Source organism: Haplochromis burtoni, unplaced genomic scaffold (assembly GCF_018398535.1).
Source record: "Haplochromis burtoni strain Fernald_Lab_line unplaced genomic scaffold, NCSU_Asbu1 Contig_5, whole genome shotgun sequence".
NCBI classification, from domain to species: domain Eukaryota; kingdom Metazoa; phylum Chordata; class Actinopteri; order Cichliformes; family Cichlidae; genus Haplochromis; species Haplochromis burtoni.
Window position 1 is genome coordinate 4,066,145 of NW_024582366.1, and position 18,699 is coordinate 4,084,843.

General features: G+C 43.6%; 1 protein-coding gene across 8 annotated transcripts in view; it reads left to right on the forward strand.

Moving 5' to 3' along the window:
* The window catches only part of LOC102290173 (ephrin type-B receptor 3), a 57,685-nt gene extending 43,287 nt beyond the window's left edge, over nt 1-14,398 (forward strand). Inside the window, exons 9-16 of one of the 8 annotated variants that reach the window (XM_014333182.2) lie at nt 556-608; nt 764-970; nt 3,158-3,405; nt 3,991-4,206; nt 5,169-5,354; nt 5,658-5,857; nt 8,807-8,962; nt 11,296-14,398. In XM_014333182.2, the coding sequence (XP_014188668.1) occupies nt 556-608; nt 764-970; nt 3,158-3,405; nt 3,991-4,206; nt 5,169-5,354; nt 5,658-5,857; nt 8,807-8,962; nt 11,296-11,404 (1,375 nt within the window). In that variant the 3' untranslated portion in view covers nt 11,405-14,398. Of the gene's footprint in view, nt 1-555; nt 609-751; nt 971-3,157; nt 3,406-3,990; nt 4,207-5,168; nt 5,355-5,657; nt 5,858-8,806; nt 8,963-11,295 lie in introns of all 8 variants that reach the window. The other 7 variants (XM_014333181.2, XM_014333183.2, XM_014333184.2 and 4 more) reach the window with 7 other exon arrangements.
* The last annotated feature ends 4,301 nt before the right edge of the window (nt 14,399-18,699 follow it).

Here is an 18,699-nt window from a genome sequence, read left to right on the forward strand (position 1 = left end):
TGAGTGGCTATAAGAGGACAAGAGTAAATAAATTCATAAAAACAGAAAAGGGAGACTGACAACCAGAGAGCAAGATCCATGAGGAGAAAAATATGATTGAGATTGAATTGAAATGTGCAGTGTGATGTCTGCGGGGCGAGGAAAGCGAGACAGCTGAGCTTGCTGTTTGAGTCCGCTTTTGTCACGGCTGCTCATTTTTGGAGGGGTTGGGGGGGGGGGGGGGGGGGCGGGGGTACCGAGAGTGAATGGCTTTCACTTGCCGTTTCAGACAATAGTATGATATCCTTTTGTTTACACTTGCGCTACAGTCCCCGAGTATGAATCATTTTTACCACTAGGCATTGATACAATCTTTATCAGCGTATCCCTTGCTTCCAGCGCACAAAAAGACTACACATATTTACCATGCCACATCACAGTGCGACTGCATCTCACGCTACAACTAGGCGTTATTAGGGATCTGTTTTCTCCCCGTGCCTTTGTTCCTCAGCAGTGTTTGTGTCCCACTGTGCAGGGACCACGTGACTCAGTTTGTGTTTTCATCTTTCTCAACAGAAAGCAGAGAAACGGTTCAGAGTCAGAGTACACAGAGAAACTGCAGCAGTACAGTAAGTCTCTCCGCTAAGCTCGCTTGCCTGTTCCAACGGCAGCATGTCTGTGCTTCTCGCTGTCGTCAGAAGTGATCAGACAGATATCACATTGAATATTTATTGCTTGGCAACGGAGATTCACTTTCCTGTTCTTGCCACTGAATCCCCAATAGTAACGCCGGGAATGAAGGTCTACATTGACCCCTTCACCTACGAGGACCCCAATGAGGCAGTGCGCGAGTTTGCCAAGGAGATCGATGTGTCCTGCGTGAAGATCGAGGAGGTCATTGGCGCAGGTAACCCACCAAAGCTCCTGAGCTACAGGGGGAAGACTGCTAGTCACCTCCAGGCCATACCATTAGAGGACTTCACACCAAGCGGTACTTTCACTCAATTCATCGCTAGCCCTCTTCTTGCTCGCCTCCCTACCGCATACCGTCACCTCTTAGGAACGTTTTTGTGTTTTTTGTTTTTTTAGCCTTCCAGATGTCCAGCACTGTGTTAGTGTGCCTCACAGTTCTAGCACCCCCCACGTTTACCACGCCGTGTGCGTTTAAACTAGTTTTAATACCCATTGTATGGTAGATTATTATTTCACCCATGTCCTAAAAGGCAAAAATTACCCCAATCCTGCAATGGGAGCAATGCAATAAATATGGCACAAGAGTTATTGATAACTGATTAAATTTTTGTAAAAGCACAACCCCATACAGACAGGATTTATTTCTCTAGGGGAGAGTTTAATCCCATCTGATTGCATGTATTTTCCAGTATAAGCTACAAACCTGTTTTTTTGCACACTTATTGAACTTTCGTGTGCACAGATAAACACTGAGCGTTAAGGTTTTGAGTTTCAGCAGCTGCCATCATTGAAATAATGCAGGATGTTGTAATTCTAGTGGTAATTATATCTGGCTACTGGCAGGAATGCTGTAGGATACCTTATCTACCTCTTAAAGTGGGCTTGTTTTCTACTTCTTTCATACCTCATTGCACTACTCTGCACTTCAAAACTGATGCAAAGGAAATTGAAATTTTAAAAGAAGGAAGACTGAAGGTAATGTGAAAATGTGCTGTAGTTGCTGTAGCTCACAAACTTGTGTATGTTGTGAAATATCGAGAGATTTACTGGCCAGCGATTGCCTTAATGAGCACTGTGTGAACCTGCGAGGGCGTGATTGTAATGGATATGTACTTTAGAGGACTTAAAGTCCAGCTCTTTGGCTCTGTGTCTGGTTTTGTGTGTGTAAGCTTGGGGAATTCCTGTCTCTAAGAGCCATGGCTAATATTTATCTGTTGTACTCTTTTAGAGGTTTAAATCTGTCTGGTTGGGGTGTAAAATATATTAAATTGCTCCAAGTCCAGGATTGGCTGCCTGTAACCCTGCCCACTTTTTTATATCCGGAGAACCTCTTAATTAAAAAGAGGATTTTTACTGGATCGTTATGTTTGACCTTTTTTTCCCTGGTACTCACACCCTATCCACTATGTGGTTGTAACCCCCTTGTTTTAGAAACCCTCCCTCACATGATGTTGTAGACAGTGAAATATTTTATGTCTTTGATATATTTGACAGTTATATCTCTGCCTAAAAGCTACAGGACTGTGCCATGTGAGGTTCAGATATTTTAGCATATGTTTCTGAGCCAAAAAAGGAAGACGTTGTGATGGCAGAGATGGGAATCGCTTGCCACTGCTTCTGCTACTACCATTACTACTACTACTACTACTACTACTACTACTACGACAGCTCTTCTACTGCTGAGGCAACTTCTTGAAACCCTCGCTCCCCAGCATTCGCCTTTAAAGTGACAAACCCTCAACCCCTGTCTTCCCTGTCCCCTTCCTCTCCTCTCCCCCTTCCTCAATCCATCCCTCCATGCCCCTCAACCTGTTGCCCCCGCCTTCCCTGACCTCCCCCACTTTGTTACCTTTGCACCTGTGTTGACACGCATCACTTTCATCACCTGATTTTTCTTGGCTTCTTGCACACGCTTGGTGTAGAGTGTAAACATAAAGCGTCCACAACCCCCAAGCTTCTGTCTCCACCCATCTCTTCCTCCTGTGCTCACTTCTCCGGCCCCTCTGAAGCTTAGCACCCCCCCACCCCCCACAAACCCTTGACCCCCTTTTCCCCGTAATCACCCTAAGTCTGGCCTATAATGTCACCCAACTTTACCCTAAAAATGTTATGCTTTTTTTTTCCCAGTCCTGTGTCATTTCACATTGTGCCATTATGCCTTTCACTCACCATTTGTTTTTCTTTTAGTATGTAAGTTAACAGTATAAAGTCACTGTATGCCTCCCCTTATATCACAATCCCTTAAGACTGGCCTAGAGTCTTGGCTTCTCTTGCAGTCCCACACCCCCCTTGTCCCACTCTGCCCCCAGCTACCCTTCCCTGGCTCCTTGGTTCTAACCAGTTAACTGTCCCCTCTTCCCTCTTTCCCCCCACTCTCCTCCACTCTTCCGTCATGCCTCTCTTCCCTCCCTCTCTCTCTCTCTGTCTGTCTTTCCATCTCTCCTCTTTTGCTGTTTTTCTGGCTGTTTCACCTGGGCTCTCGCAGGAGAGTTTGGGGAGGTGTGTCGCGGTCGCCTAAAGCTGCCCGGGCGCCGGGAGATCATCGTAGCCATCAAGACTCTCAAGGTGGGCTACACCGACAGGCAGAGGCGAGACTTCCTATCTGAAGCTTCCATCATGGGCCAGTTCGACCACCCCAACATTATCCGCCTGGAAGGTGTGGTCACCAAAAGTCGTCCGGTGATGATTGTGACCGAGTTTATGGAGAATGGAGCACTGGACTCTTTTCTGAGGGTGAGAAAAAACTAATTAAAAAAACAAGCACACACCAGAATAGCCTTAAAATTAGTTACTCTGTATAAAATGTGATTTTATGAGTGATGCAACACTACTGGGTAAATAAGCCCATCCAAAGCCGCTGGATTTTTGTTTGCAGTTATCTCACTGTCTTTGCAACCTTAAAAGGTCTTCTTAAGTGCAGCTGCAGAGCTCACTATGGATATCTTACAAATCCTGTATTCTGGCAGTTGGTGACATTTACAGAGCTCAGTCTCCAATGAATCTCTGCCTCAAAGTCACATCATACACTGTCTGCCAGAGAAAAGAGGGGGGGCTGATACAGAGATAATGGAGAATGGAAGAATATAGAATGGGCAGGTAGAAAAGAGAAGGACATTACAGCGTGAGATGATGAGAGATTAAAGATATAGGTAAGAGGACATAAAAAAGTGTAGAAGACACTGAATATAGAGAGCTAAACCATGAAATAACCATGAGCTAAACCATGAAAGAAGAGGCACACAGGCTGTTTTCTCCTTTGAAAATGGATCCTTGATCTGCAATGCAGTTCATACGTGTCACTCTCTCCTCCTTTGCTAGCTCAATGATGGGCAGTTCACAGTGATCCAGCTGGTAGGCATGCTCCGTGGGATCGCAGCAGGCATGAAGTACCTGTCAGACATGAACTACGTGCACAGAGACTTGGCTGCCCGTAACATCTTGGTTAACAGTAATCTGGTGTGTAAGGTATCTGACTTCGGCCTGTCTCGTTTCCTTGAGGATGACCCCACAGATCCAACCTACACCAGCTCACTGGTGAGTTAGTGGATATATTACACTTGACTGCTTTTTGTGTTTGTCTGTATTCCTGTGTTTAAAAAGGCTACATATGTTGTTCCAACATCAACCCATTATTGTTGTTTTCTTTTAATCATCGTGTCCAATAAATGCCCGGTCTGTTCCCACAAGATCAGAGGTTTTTCTTGTCACTGTGGCACAGACACGTGGACAAATTAAGAACAGTTAAGGGTATAGAAGTCTATATTAAAGGGTGTGGAATGATCCAGTTAATGACATTAATGAATACGTGAAATTTAAAGATCACAAGAGTACCTCCAATCGCACGCAGGTGTTACACATGATTTGTTTTAGATTCCCAGAAACGTTACAAAATCGGTTGCTGACAAATTGCTGGAGTCTCTAATATTCTTCAACTGGCAAAGCAGTTTGGGATTTATGTCTGAAAGGGTATACTGAGGATAATAGACTTATGAATATGAACGATGGTATAAAGACAGCTTTGTTTTTTTCTTCTCAGCTCTGATTCGGCCCGATATGAAAGACGCTGACCATTTTTTTACATCCATGTATAGTAAAGCAAAGAAGGAGAAAAAGCACAGAACAATGTCAGGAGGCGTGCAGAAGGTCAATTCTCCTTATGGCAGGAAGCAGTTGTGTTCATTTTTGTGCTCTTTACTCCAAGAGACACTCCTAGTATGAGTCAGCAACTGTCTATCGGGTACATAGTTGAATGAAAAGGATTAACAATGACACTGAAAAATGCACTGTGCTGCACATTTCATATCCTTAAAGTTTCACCTCTCTGCACGTGTCATTTGTCTGTAAACGTCTGACTAACCTTGTGTGAATGCGGTGTTTGGGTTCTATGGCATGCACCCATCTGTTGTGCATCAACGTTTCCCTTGGATAGTTTTTTTCTCACCCTCTCTTTCCCTCTTGTATGTGTGTGACTCTGTGTTTGCGCTCCATCTCTCCAGTATTTCATGCTCACCTACTCATTCGCATATCCACAGGGAGGGAAGATCCCCATTCGCTGGACCGCTCCAGAGGCAATCGCCTACAGGAAGTTCACCTCTGCCAGCGACGTCTGGAGCTACGGCATCGTCATGTGGGAAGTTATGTCGTATGGCGAGCGGCCGTACTGGGACATGAGCAATCAAGATGTAAGATCACAAGAGAATTTATGCTTATATATAAGAAACCACCTTCTTCTTCCATTTATGTGGAAGAGCCATTCTTTTTCTCACCACACATCCACCCACAGCTCCAACTTTTGCTTGCCCTTGTTTCTGTGAATAACCAAAGCCATTTTTTCCTTCTTTATCCCCGGTTTTTATAATTCCCACCATTCACTCTCTTCTGCCGTGCTGTTTTCCATCGACCGCCTCTCTTGCATTGTCCACCCTCCCTCTGCGCTACACTCTGTGATTAGAAGTGATTGGGATTTCTCTGTTGTCCTTCCCCAGGTGATAAATGCCGTGGAGCAGGACTATCGACTGCCCCCACCCATGGACTGCCCGACGGCTCTGCACCAGCTCATGTTGGACTGCTGGGTGAAAGAAAGGAACCTACGACCTAAATTCACCCAGATCGTGGCCACGTTGGATAAGCTTATTCGCAATGCTGCCAGTCTCAAAGTAGTCACCAACAGCACACAGTCCTCGGGGTAAGCCTTAATATAAAAAGCACATTGGTCACGTTAAAGTCAAAATTAGTATGAAGGCCATGTCAAGTGGAGATTTGCAGTAAATGCTTGTTTATGCTGAGGAACGTGTTATCATAGAAGGGGACTTTAAATGTGAGGGTGTTTTTCTAAATGCCCCTGAGGGCTCTTGTTAAGTGTAATGCTCTGTGTATTAATAATGCATAATTATGGTCATAGCATAAATGGATATTAGTAATGACTACCTTTCCTGAGTCATATGGCGGATTAGGCTTGCTTGGCTTTTGCGGTGTAATATAATAACAAGAACCTTCAGTCAGTTAAGTTTATTGATTTAAGAAACTCAGTCAGTAAAGAGAGAGCTGGTCAGGCAATTTCATTAGCACCAAGGGAAGAGAACTCTGCAAGTATTGCTAAGTTTAAATAGTGGATATGAATGTTCCTGAATCATCTGCAACAGGCTTCTTTTTTATTGTTCCGATATCATCTCATTCAACTCTTTAGTTTGCACAAGCTCAGGGTAAGCTGTTATACAAATCCAAATTACCATTGCTCAATTCGAGCCTTAAAGCAGCTTTATCGCCAGCTGGGAGCTCGACGTGTCACATCTACATTTAGCTGAACTATCTTTCCGTCCAATTGGTTTCTTGGAAAGAATTTGGAGGAACGAGTTGGCGCAAAGCTGATGGGGCTGACCTACCTATCTGTCTCTGCATCGGGGTCTTTCTGTCTTGAGGGAGGGACAGAGACAATCCTGGGTTGTGCTCAAGGGGGAAACCAGGGTCTCGGTTGGCCACAGGAGCGACGCTCTTAGAAGATTAAGCTTGCGGTTAATTAGCCCGATTAAGGCGATGCAAAAAAGAGATGAGAGTGCCTTTTAATTAGCCACTAACGAGATTTTAAATGGGCCAGCAGAGAGGTGGCCTCCTGCCGATAGACCTAACAAGGGAGGAGTAAAAGATGTTACAGTCGTCCTGGTCGGCACTGAAGGGTGGCTGGAGGTTAGCTAACGCTGTCTGACATTAAAGACTTTGACTGCGGGAGTTGCACATGCCTGACCTGACTGAATATTTGCCCGCGTGAGCTTCGGTGATTTCTATCCTTTGCTGCAGCTGAATCGGTCAGAACAAGCAAAGAAAGAAACATCAAACTTTTTAAAACAATGACTGCATAAAAGGCCAAACCACTGACTAATGCAGCAGCCATTTTTTTATGACATGAAGTTCGGCTCGTAGTGGACTCACTAGCTAGCTCACAGCATTATCCAGCCTTCCTGCTGCGTTGTGCTTGTGGCTAACATGTGGCCAGCATAAGTCTGGATCCCTTTTGAAGCCAATTTTATGGGAGGACCAACAATACTCCATTAAGAGAAGCCAGAGTCGTGCGTTAACGACAGCCCGAGGGCTTGGATGCCCAAGCACAGGCCTTATTAAAAATCACTCCATCTACACCACTCAATGGAGCCTCTGTATCACTGTTATTAACTCCCCTCCTCCTCCTCCGTGTGCTTTCTCCTTCCCCTCTCGTTCTCTCTCCATTCCTTTTAATTGTTAATGAATCTAATGCCATCAAAAAGGATGACAGGGATCAACGGAGCAGAAAGGAGTGGAGACAGTGGTGCTCTTTCTTGTTTTTTCCCTTCACATCCCAGGACATTCTCTCCACCTCCACCTCCTCTGTCGTTCATCTGCTGCGCTTCGCTCTGAGTTGTTGCGCCGTTTTATTAAAACTCCCAAGGTGGCCTCTCTATCTGCAGCGTTGATCAGCGCAGGAGGTTAGGTTCTTTTTTTCCCCCTAAAAAGCCCTTTTGGGGCTGTCAACAGGTGCGCAGCAACACGCAGAGCGCCCTCCGACACGTTTTCAAGACGTTTGAGGGAAGCGTTGCGCAACTAATCACATTCATGCGCTGTCAAACACACATGAACTATGAGTTTGTGAGTCATTTCTTCCAGAGTCCCCAACATTGCAAGTCGGCGCTAATGCGAAACCGCGCACACATGTGAGTGACATCTGTGTTTACATTTCAGTGTTTTTTCCTCTTTTCCTGAAAGCAATTTTTAAAAAATATTTCCACCTTTGCGGACTCGTGTTGCACACAGTGTATCATTTTATGCATTGGTAATTATGCACTGAAAGGCATATGGCTCCCAGCCCGTCGTTTAAGCTCGTGTTCTCACAGCCGGACGAAATTTGATTTGAACTGACCTGCAAAACCGCAAAGAGTCCAATCTTTCCAGATCAGATTTAAAGCACGTTTGTAGATGGTTTAATAGTGCGACTCAGTACAACCACACAGATTGAATTTCAAGTTGTTGTTGATCTTTTGTTTTTTTCCTCCTTTCATCAGTCCCCAAACAATACACCCGACATCTCTTTGCAACAAAAAGAACGAGACGCAAAACACAAAGACAGAGCTTTTCAGATATTTCCAGGTTTTCATTTCTTGAGGTTTTCATAAAGAAGGCACTTTTCTGCATTGTTATTAACATTATCACCATCACCGATGCTGCCAGGCAGATGCATTCCTGACTAAAACGATCTCCACTTGGTTTCTTTAACACTTGTTGCTGGTTTAAGCTAGATTTGAAGCTCTGTGTGTGAATACACGTGACCTCCCCTCACCAGCTGTTGCGCCAACATCCACCACCCAAGCCTCCAGCCAGTCTCTCCACAGTCACAACTTGCTCCTCACCCACCCTGTACATTCCCTGGGTCCTCGCCCCGCCCCTCCACTCGCCCCTGCACACAACTCAGTACAGAGGAGAGGAGAGGAGGAGGGGGGGGGGAGAACAGAGGAGGAGAGAAATGGAGAGGTGGCACTCAGCGGGGGGCGTTTGGGGGTGAGGTTGGCCGGTAGAGGCACACAGAGTGACGACCTTAACCCTCTCTCTCTCTCTCTCTCTGTTTCTCTTTCTCTCTCCTCCCTCCCTTCCCCCCTGTCCCCTAATGTAGGGTTTCTCAGCCCTTGCTTGACCGCTGTGTGCCAGACTATACCACTTTCACCACTGTGGGGGACTGGCTGGATGCCATCAAGATGAGCCGCTACCGTGACAACTTTGTCAACGCAGGATTTGCTTCCTTTGACCTGGTGGCCCAGATGACAGCAGAGTGAGTGGAGCTACTCAGGTCTACAACGCCTGAGCGGGACTGAGATTCAGAGTCAAATTAAAAACACTTAAATATGATGATGAGATGCGGAAAACAGGTCTCTGAACCAACTCAGATATCACAGAATAAGAAAAAGAATACATTTATACTTGTTTTCCAGTAGGTATGCTCACATACTTTGATATATGCTGAACACTAGTTTAATAATTGAAGATGTCAGAGATAACAAAGTGATTATATTTGGTTGATCAGAAGTTGCTTGCTCAGAAACTGATACTTTGTCGCCCGTTTTAGAAGCAAACAAATCACCGTTACACGATTGCACAGCACCGCAGCCTACAATTTTTAAGCTAACTCCTGCGGCTGTTTCCTTTACTGCAATTTGGTTCAGCTTTGATCATGTTTACAAACAGGAAATGATGCAATGGAAACCATGGAAATTGCAGGCCAGTGATGATTAAATAAATGAATTAGGATTATAATGATAAATAAATCATTCTCATTAGGTGCATAATAGACAGTGGAGGTGGGAGTAATTTGTTTCAATTTGGCTAGGCTGACAGGTGTGGTGTACTGTGGCTCTCTGTTGCCCTTAATGGCCAGTAATTCCTCTAATGGTGCCCATTTATTATCATTTCATCCTCCGTCACTGTGCTGATGGGGTTGGCAAAATATGGGGGGTGGGGGAGAATTTGTTTGTGTGAAGTTGTGGCGACTCGAATGTGACGAGAGGACAGATGTGCGCTGCGAAATTGTGTACCTGCGATTATGTACATATCTGGTTAAGTGATAGACTTCACTGTATACCTTTGTTTTTGAAGCAGAGAAACTCATAAAGTGAGAAAGCATGTTGTCTGTAGGTTATATTAGATCAGAAGGGACAGGACGCGTACAGAGGCAGAGCACTCGTGGTCAGCTGGTCAGCTGATGGTCTGCTCTCTCCTCAGCTATTATCTGGAGAAGTCAAGCAAGTGTATGTATAGACATATTTATACTAGTATGAAATTACTGACATTGAAATGATAGCATCACACAGCTGATGCAGATTTGAGAGGATATTTGAGAGCAGTAAACACATCATGTTCAAGAAACTAGTTTGAGATGACTTGAGGTTTGTGACATGATTACCTTATGCATGAAGTAGTCCATCCCACTGTGATCAGTCAGCTATACTCAGGCAGACTGTGTTTAAATTATGCTCGAGGCCCAAAGCCTGACAAGAAAATATCCTTCACACCATTACACCACAACCAGTCTGAATCATCGACATAAGGCCAGATGGATCCATGTTTTCATGTTGTTTTAAGTTCTGACCCTTCGAAATGTCGCAGCAGAAACTGACACTCATTACCCAGGCACCTGCTATGGTCCAGTTTTACTTAACCTCTGCGTACTGTAGCCCCTGTTTCCTGTTCTTAGGGGTGACACCCAGTGTGGTCTTCTGTTTCAAGGTTCAACTTGTTGTGCATTTTGAGATGCTCTTCTGCATACCTTTGTTGTAACAAGTAGGTATTTGAGTAACTGATGCCTTCCCATCAGCTCGATGCACTCGCAGGAGGCATTTTTAACTCAGAGAACAGCTACTCGCTGGAAAAATTCTCTTTTTTAAACCATCCTCTGTAAACCCTAAAGATGGCTGTACGGGGAAAATCTCAGCAGATCAGCAGTTTCCAGCCCGTCTGACTTTGCCACGTTCAAAGTCACTTGACAACCAAGCTTTGCAATGGAGACGCTCTGTTTGAACTGCAGCAGGTTGACTCGACCATATGCACACGTCTAAATGCATTGAGTTGCTGCCACGTGATTGGGTGGTTGAAAGATGGACCTACCTGCTGAAAGTAGCATGTAGTTATACAGAGAAAGGCTGTTGTTGATGAAGAAAACCTTTTGCTTCCGTGTTCCCGTGTTTTTTTTCTCGCCAAGTGACAGACGGGTATAGACTCTGTGAAGTCTGCCACCTGCCAGACAGTAGCGAAGTTTGCACTTTAATCATTAACTGTCATTACTGCTGCTCGACTCACATCCTCATGCCCACCTGCTGGGTAACAAAGGTATCATGCATTAAAACTAACACTCAGATGAGTGCTCCCATTTTGTTACCTCACTCTCAGAATCCATTTTATGGTCCATCGCCAAGGTGAGGCCTATGTTGCGTTCCCACCTGGTCGAGTATGTGTTCACTTGTGGTGAACAGTGAAATTTGCACTTCAGCTTCATGTGATGTTTTCCTTCTTTTATTTCTTTTCTTTTCTTTTCTTTTCTTTTCACGACTGAGCCACCTGTTCTCATTTTTCCTTTTTTTTTTTTGTTTCCTTTTTGTTCTTCGCTCACAGGGACCTGCTGCGGATAGGGGTTACATTGGCTGGCCATCAGAAGAAAATTCTTGGTAGCATTCAGGACATGAGACTACAGATGAACCAAACACTTCCTGTCCAGGTGTGAGTGAGAAGACACGCAAACCGATGCAGTCGAAGGACAGCCAGACGGAAAAAGGGGGAGAAACTGTGCCAGAGATTGCCACTGGAAAACCCTAGCTGCCTGACCCATCTCTGCCAATTAGACACTACGAAACTGGCTTGCAGTGCCTCTGAATATTTTTTCTTTCTTTATTTCATTACCACTTACATTTCCTGTTTCTGCATTTTTTGTTAGTTTTCTGTTTTTTCTCCCCCCATCCAATCGGAGCTTGTGCTTTTTGAAAGAGGAGAAATAGTAAACCCCCGTATATCCTTACGCGTGCCTCACCAGCTCTGGAGTGAGTTGATGTTTGCATGCATGTGCATTGTAGTGGAGTTGGCCTTAGTCCTGTCACTTAAATGTCACACTCTTATCCTCACACAAGAGCCCCTCCCCTTGATTCCTGTTCCCAGCTCTGCTGGATGATCTATGTAGGAAAGAAGGAAGACCCTTGTATAAAAAAAAAGTGAAAACGTTTTTACATATAACAAAAATCAACGCAAAAAAAAAAAGTGTTTCAGACCACGAGAGAGCGAGAGGACAGTTTCCTTGTTTTGTTTTTTCCTTGCTAGAAGTTGTTTTATTGTGCACGTGTGTTGTTCTCCATCTTCATATTGAAGGTGTGTTATCTAAAAGGGCACTTGCTGGAAAAGGGTGGGGTGGTGGAGGATGGCAATACGATGGGCTGCGGTCTAAAGGTCGAAGAAGTGACGGAGGTCAATAAAGGTCAAAGGGAGGCGGCCATATTTCTGGACACCTGTTTTGGTTGCTGGATCCTCGGTAGCTCAGAGACGACCTCTTCACTCTGACCTGAAGTGACTCAGGATAGTTTCCCAGTGTGGGAACACCTGCTCATCAACTGCATTTTACACCTGGTATTTTGCTTTTCTACTTTCCTTTGTCTGCACCATATTTTCTGTTTGTCAGATTTTTTTATTTTAATGTTTTTCTTTCTTGATCATATTTTGGGAGATTTGTGGTTTCAAAACGACTGGTCAGACTGAAGTACCCCCGCTGGATACGCGGTGACGACTGGGGGGGAGACGAGGACTGTGGCAACAAAATAGAAAGACCCTTTTGGCCTTTTGTGTGCATTTTTGTATGTGAGCGTGCGTGCATGTGGGTTTGTATGTGTGATCAAGTGCGACTGGATGTGCGGGTGTGGCGAGTTGCACACAAATATACTGTACAATACGGCTTCCGCTATTTGCCACCATGGAGAATTTACGCATGAACTGAACTGTGATAAGGAGCAAATATATCTGAAACACTTATGCTATATTCTGTGGACAACTGTTAAAAACATTCTTTTTTTTATTGAATCCAAAAAAATGGACTTTGGACGTAAACATATATATATATGAAATTATATATATATATATATATATATGCATCATGCAGAAACTGAAGACAAACCATGATGGACACTTTAATTTCTACTTTCTATTGTGTGGGTTTTAGAAATAATCAGAATCCTTGTTTTAATTTCTTGGCGTCCTGCCCTATGTATTTATTTGTACCTCACCCACCAACCCACACACCCCTCCCCAACACCCAGAAGGACTTTAGGCCGTTTGGGGACTTGGAACAATCAGAAGGAAGAGAAACTCCCAAGAGGATTCACCTATTGAATTGATGATTATTAAAACAAGAGAAATTGCATAATAATTGGATATTGTATTTTTGTTGTTGTTCTAAACAGCCTGTACATGTTTTGTAACGAAAAATAAGATAAATAACAAGAGAAAAAAATGGTGTTTTGACAAAACGGACGTGCTGTTGTGAAATGTTTGATTTTGAGCGAAGAAAAGGACAAAGGAAGAAGAGGGAAAGTCAGGAAGTAGGGTAGAAGAGTTGAACACCATTTGTCTGGGTTTCCTCTGAATGGTCAACTCACTGTAGGTGTGTTAAAGTTTTTGTGTGCCATTTAAACTCGATATTAAGCTTCCCTGAATCCATTCTCATTCGCAACATGAAGAGCGTTTGTGAAGCTGTACTTAATCGTCTTCCAGGCACATTATTTTCACTCCTGAAAGTCACTTAAATGCAGACCAACACATCTTACCAAGGACTGTTATTATTAGGGAGCAGGTCCAGAGGCATTGTTGTGTCAGACTAGTCATTTCCACCCCAAGAGGTGGAACTCCATCATGTGACCTGCACTTTCCTACAAAACGATACTCACGTGAGAGACATCAGAGGAGAACCCTGCTGGTCACTGTTGGTTAAAATAATGCAGGTGGCCCATCAGGTCTCACAAGGATATAAGCATGCGGCTGACACAGACATCCAGGGCAAGATGACCCATCATTAGAGCTCTTCATTCCCTCTGTGGCCTGTAATCATCCTGTTTCAGCTCATGCCGCTAGTGCACGATTAGTACAGTGCAGGATCAACAGCCCAGACACGCAGTCAAAATCTGCAGCTCCTTTCATCGTAACTGAAAGCCACAATTCTGAGTCTGCACCATCTGGACTCCTCACAGAGAGGGATTTCAAGTTAGCTGAATAGGGATCCGCAAGGTACATCACCGGTGTCACCTTCCAGAGGTGATCAGCACATTATGACAATATTATTCCGTAGATATGTAAGGACAGCATGATGTTAGTGACCGTGGAGCGTGCCAAACCCTCATAAGTTCTTTCAAATGAAGAGGACGTTATGCAAAGCACACAATGCGTTCCCACCTTTGCGTGTTCTCATTCCACATACATGTGTTGTCACTACTGCTAGTACACTCTATTAAGGGCTTACTAACATGTAACAGTTGTAGGAGAAACTCAAATAGGAATTCTGCAGTTAAGTCAGACTTCATTGAGGTCGCCAAGGCATATTTGACATGATGGCTCACAACCAGGCGTGTCAGTCCCGGCGACAACATTTGCTAACATGAGTAGAATCTGTTGGCAGGCTTTAATTTTTTTCCACAAGTATATTGTTTCCTCTTATGATGCAAAACACTGTTTTGTTGGAAAAGAGCGATAGACATTGAGATATGACAGAAGCAGAAATAACAGACTCGTAGTCTCCCTTTTTTCATTTGTCAAAGTTTCTTACCATACACTTCCTTCACTGGGCTCAGTCACTCAGCTTAACCCCACTGTTATCAACTTGGATCCGGTGCCAAACGAGACACAGCTGACGGGCAAAAAAAGCTGGAAAACAGGGAATAAAGGGGCTCAACGAAATCAGAAGGCAGACATGCCTAATCATGAAAAATGACAGTTTTGGAGCTCGCATGAACTCTTGATGAGGTGCACATGGTGTTCCGGACCCTGGAGCTGGGTTCACCAAAGTTAACCGGCCATGAGTGATGAGCTCAAATGGCAGCGTTGCACATATTTAAAAGATTAAACCGTCACCACATCAACGCAAACAATTAATCTTTAAGTGTATTTTTCACACATTTGGGAGAGTGTTTCGTATTTAACATCGCTGAGAGGAAATAGCTTTCTCTCCTGTGTTCTTTGTTCATTTATCAGACTTTATGATGCTGAAATTGAGATAAACTGGTACTTTTAGTCTGTGTGAGCATGTGTGTGTGTGTTTGTGTGTGAGACCATATGTTAGAAAAGTATTGCCGTTTTCATCATCAGAGATCGGGCTTTGTCCGCTATCTCCTTGTGTGCCACATGGATTTAAACTATCCAGACATTCCTGCCTTTCTTTACATTTTCCATCATCCACCACAGCACATTCACCTGCCCTCTCCCAACCCCGCCCCTACCCCCGCCCCTCACTTATATATCTTTAGCTTTTTTTTCTTCAGTTGTGTTTTAAATAAATATATACAGTACTGTCTTTTCTTCTGTCTTCTCTTCTCACTACGCATATGTCTTCTCGCCACTTTTAAACACCCTCGTAAAAGTAAGCGACATGTTTCAGAGAGTACTGTACATGTTTAGTGAAATGGGGGTAGGTGGGGGTGAATGAAGAACTGATAGACTCAATTGTTGATTCCTCTTTGAAAAGGATTGAGATGTATTTAATGATGCAGACATAAACAAGAAATTACTAAAAGGTGATGATGCATTCTTGTAGAAATATTTTTAAAAGACCCTTTTGCATTAAATTATTTAAGAAATGAAGCCTTTGTGTTGTGTTTTGAATTGATAATTTATGCCTGTGGACTTGGACGTGTATCATGTTCTTATTTTATGCCATGCCAGTTCGTAATCACTCACATGTTTTGCAGTCAAATTATTGCCCGTTACAAACATTTAATGTTACTGTGACAAACCCAGGGCTTTAAAGTAATGACAATAGCATGTCTTCTTGGGTAAAGCAACATCAAAGCCTTCATCAGGACAGAAAGAAAAACATATTAATAAATAAAAATTACAAAAATAAAAGACAAATCAAGTTTAGCTAAACCAGGGGTAGGCAACTCCAGGCCTCGAGTGCTGGTGTCCTGCAGGTTTTAGATGTGCCCTTGATCCTTGCAGCTGATTCAGATGGCTAAATTCCCTCCTCAACATGTCATGAGGTTCTCCAAAGGCCTGGGAGTGAACTAATCATTTGATTCAGGTGTGCTGACCCAGGGTGATATCTAAAACCTGCAGGACACTGGCACTCGAGGCCTGGAGCTGCCCCTGAGCTAAGATCCCACTCTGTGGGCAATTTAGAATAACCAGTTAACTTAACCCCACTAATTCCATGTCTTGGGACTGCGGGACAAGCCAGAGTGCTCAGAGAGAACCCATGCAAACATGAGGAGAGTATGCAAACCGTGCACAGAAAGTCCTCGGCCAAGTGGTGGAATTGAACTCAAGACCTTCACGCTGTGTGGCAACAAGGTAACTCATCATACCGCGTGCTGCCTTCTTAACTCCAACTGAAGCAATAAGGCTTAAGAATGTTTCAGACAGGCTTAAGCTGCATTACTGCTCTTCCCACAGAAAAAAAAAACAAACCAAACCTGAAGATAACAAAATCTTTAAGACACTAATAAATAGAAACTGATCTATGGAAGACGTTACCTGGAGTTCATCTGTTTCTGCTGCACCTGTAGTTCCATGATGGCATTTACAAAGCCAGTTGGTCCGTAACGTGCCTGAGTATAAAAAAGGAACATCTTAGAGAGGCAGAGATTCCAGAAATAAAGATGGGCAGAGGTTCACCAGTCTTGCAAAAAACTGCACCTACCCAATGAATAAAAGGAATATCTCCTCATCTACAGTTCATAAAATTGTTTCTAAAAATACAGAATCTGGAGAAACCTCTGTGCACAGGAAATCAATACTGAATGCCCTTAATCTCGACTCCCTCAGACACAGCTGCATCAAAGCAAATCAAATGATTCTGTCATAGAAATCACTGTCTGGGAACACAGTTCACTGTGCTATCCACAATGCTTGCTGAAAGCTCAATCATGCAAAGCAGCCATATGTGAACATGATCGAGAAATGCTGCTGTCTTTTCAGGGCCAAAGCTCATTTAAAATGGACTGAGACAAATTGGAAAACTGTTCTGTGGTCAGCGGAGTTGAAATTTGAAATTCTTTGTCAAAAACATGGACGCCATTTCCACCAGATTAAAGAGAAGAGAGACCATCCGGCTTGTTATCAGCCCTCAGTTCAAAGTCTACGTTTCAGCTGAGGGCTGATGGTGTGAGAGTGCATCAGCACCTGTTGAACTGGCAGCTTGCACATCTGGAAAGACACTGAAAGGTAAATGCAGGTTTTGGAGCAACATATGCTCCCATCTAGACGGTGTTTCTCAGGGAGGGCCTTGCATATTTAAACAAGACAATGCTAAACCACATCCTGCATCTATTACAGTAGCATGGCTTCACAGTAGAAGGGCGGTTAAACTGGTCTGCCTGGAGTCCAGACCTTTCACCAACTGAAAACATCTGACCGTGCATGAACAGAAAAATATAGCAGAGACCTGGGACTGTTGAGCAGCTAGAATCCTTATTAGATCAATTTTAAAATCCTTTCTATAAAACATGGGTGTACAGGATGTTATGTTTTTATCTAGATTTTATTTACCTAACATATAACTGGATGTAAGCCGTAAAATATCCTCTAAAGATATTTTTTCTTTTCTTTTAAAATTCTACAAATGCATAGATTATCCAAATATACAAAATAATGACATTTCTGGGCCCTGTGCTTCGTACGTCGCTCACTACATCCAAGATCAAATGAAACATCCAAGACCAAACCATCGCGCTAACCGTGAGCGCGCTAATCCGGTTCCCCGAACACACCTGCTGTTGACGATTAGTACAGCTGGACGCAGTAATGTGACATCACTGGGTGTCGTAAAAGGGGCTACGCATCGATAGTAGAAACATTGATCGGCAACCCTCTGATTGGTCGGCGAAAATGTCGACGGAGCGCGCTCGGCTCGGTATTTTTCGGCAGCAGAGCAAGAACTCTTGAGTGAGGGATTTCAGGAGTTTCAGAGTTTAATCAAAACGCAGAAGCCAGGCTGCCATATCGCGCCATCGGCCCCTCTGGCCAACACCAGTAGGCGGTAGGGTAGATTTATTATATTACACTATATTATCCAATATTATATTACATTATATTATAATATGTTATATTATATCCCCTTTCACATTAGAGCCACAACAGGACCCACTAGAACATGGGAACAGGTAAAAGTGAAATATAAGGAATATTCTACAGAATGGTAATATTTATCACTTATATTGCTTTTAGTCTCTTGGAAAGAGACCCTGAAATAATCTGTTTGTTTATAACAGCAACCAAGAAAAGGGCAGAGCAAAAAAAGACAGGTGGTGGTCCTGCACCCCCTCGTCAACAAGTTGGTTAAGTAAATAATACCCTCACGGGAAAATCGATATCTCTCTATGAGCACACTGTCGCGCTGAGCTAAAGGATCCTGTCTGTCCCGCAATATACGCTGAATTCTGAAAACTCTCCTTATCAATCTTGCACCTTCCGCAGGACATGGCTGCGACAGGCTTCCCAAATCCACCTTCGCTTTTATAGCCGTGGTCTCTCATCTTGATTACACGAAGTAATTTGCAATTGCTACTCTGAAATATCAATTACATCTGTAATAATCACATACATGTAATAGTATGTTAATAGTACATTTCCCTTTTTTAGGAAATGACCTGTATGTATCTGTGTGAAATCAATAAATGGATCAGGTGCTGCATTATCTTTAGTTACATTGATGTTATTTATTTATGGTGAAACAGTGGTGGAATATCGCTGTTGTTTTCGTATAAATGACGCGGGCATACCTGCGTGGCCGCGATCTAATCCTGTTTACATGAAGTAAACCTGCTCCCCAGCAGG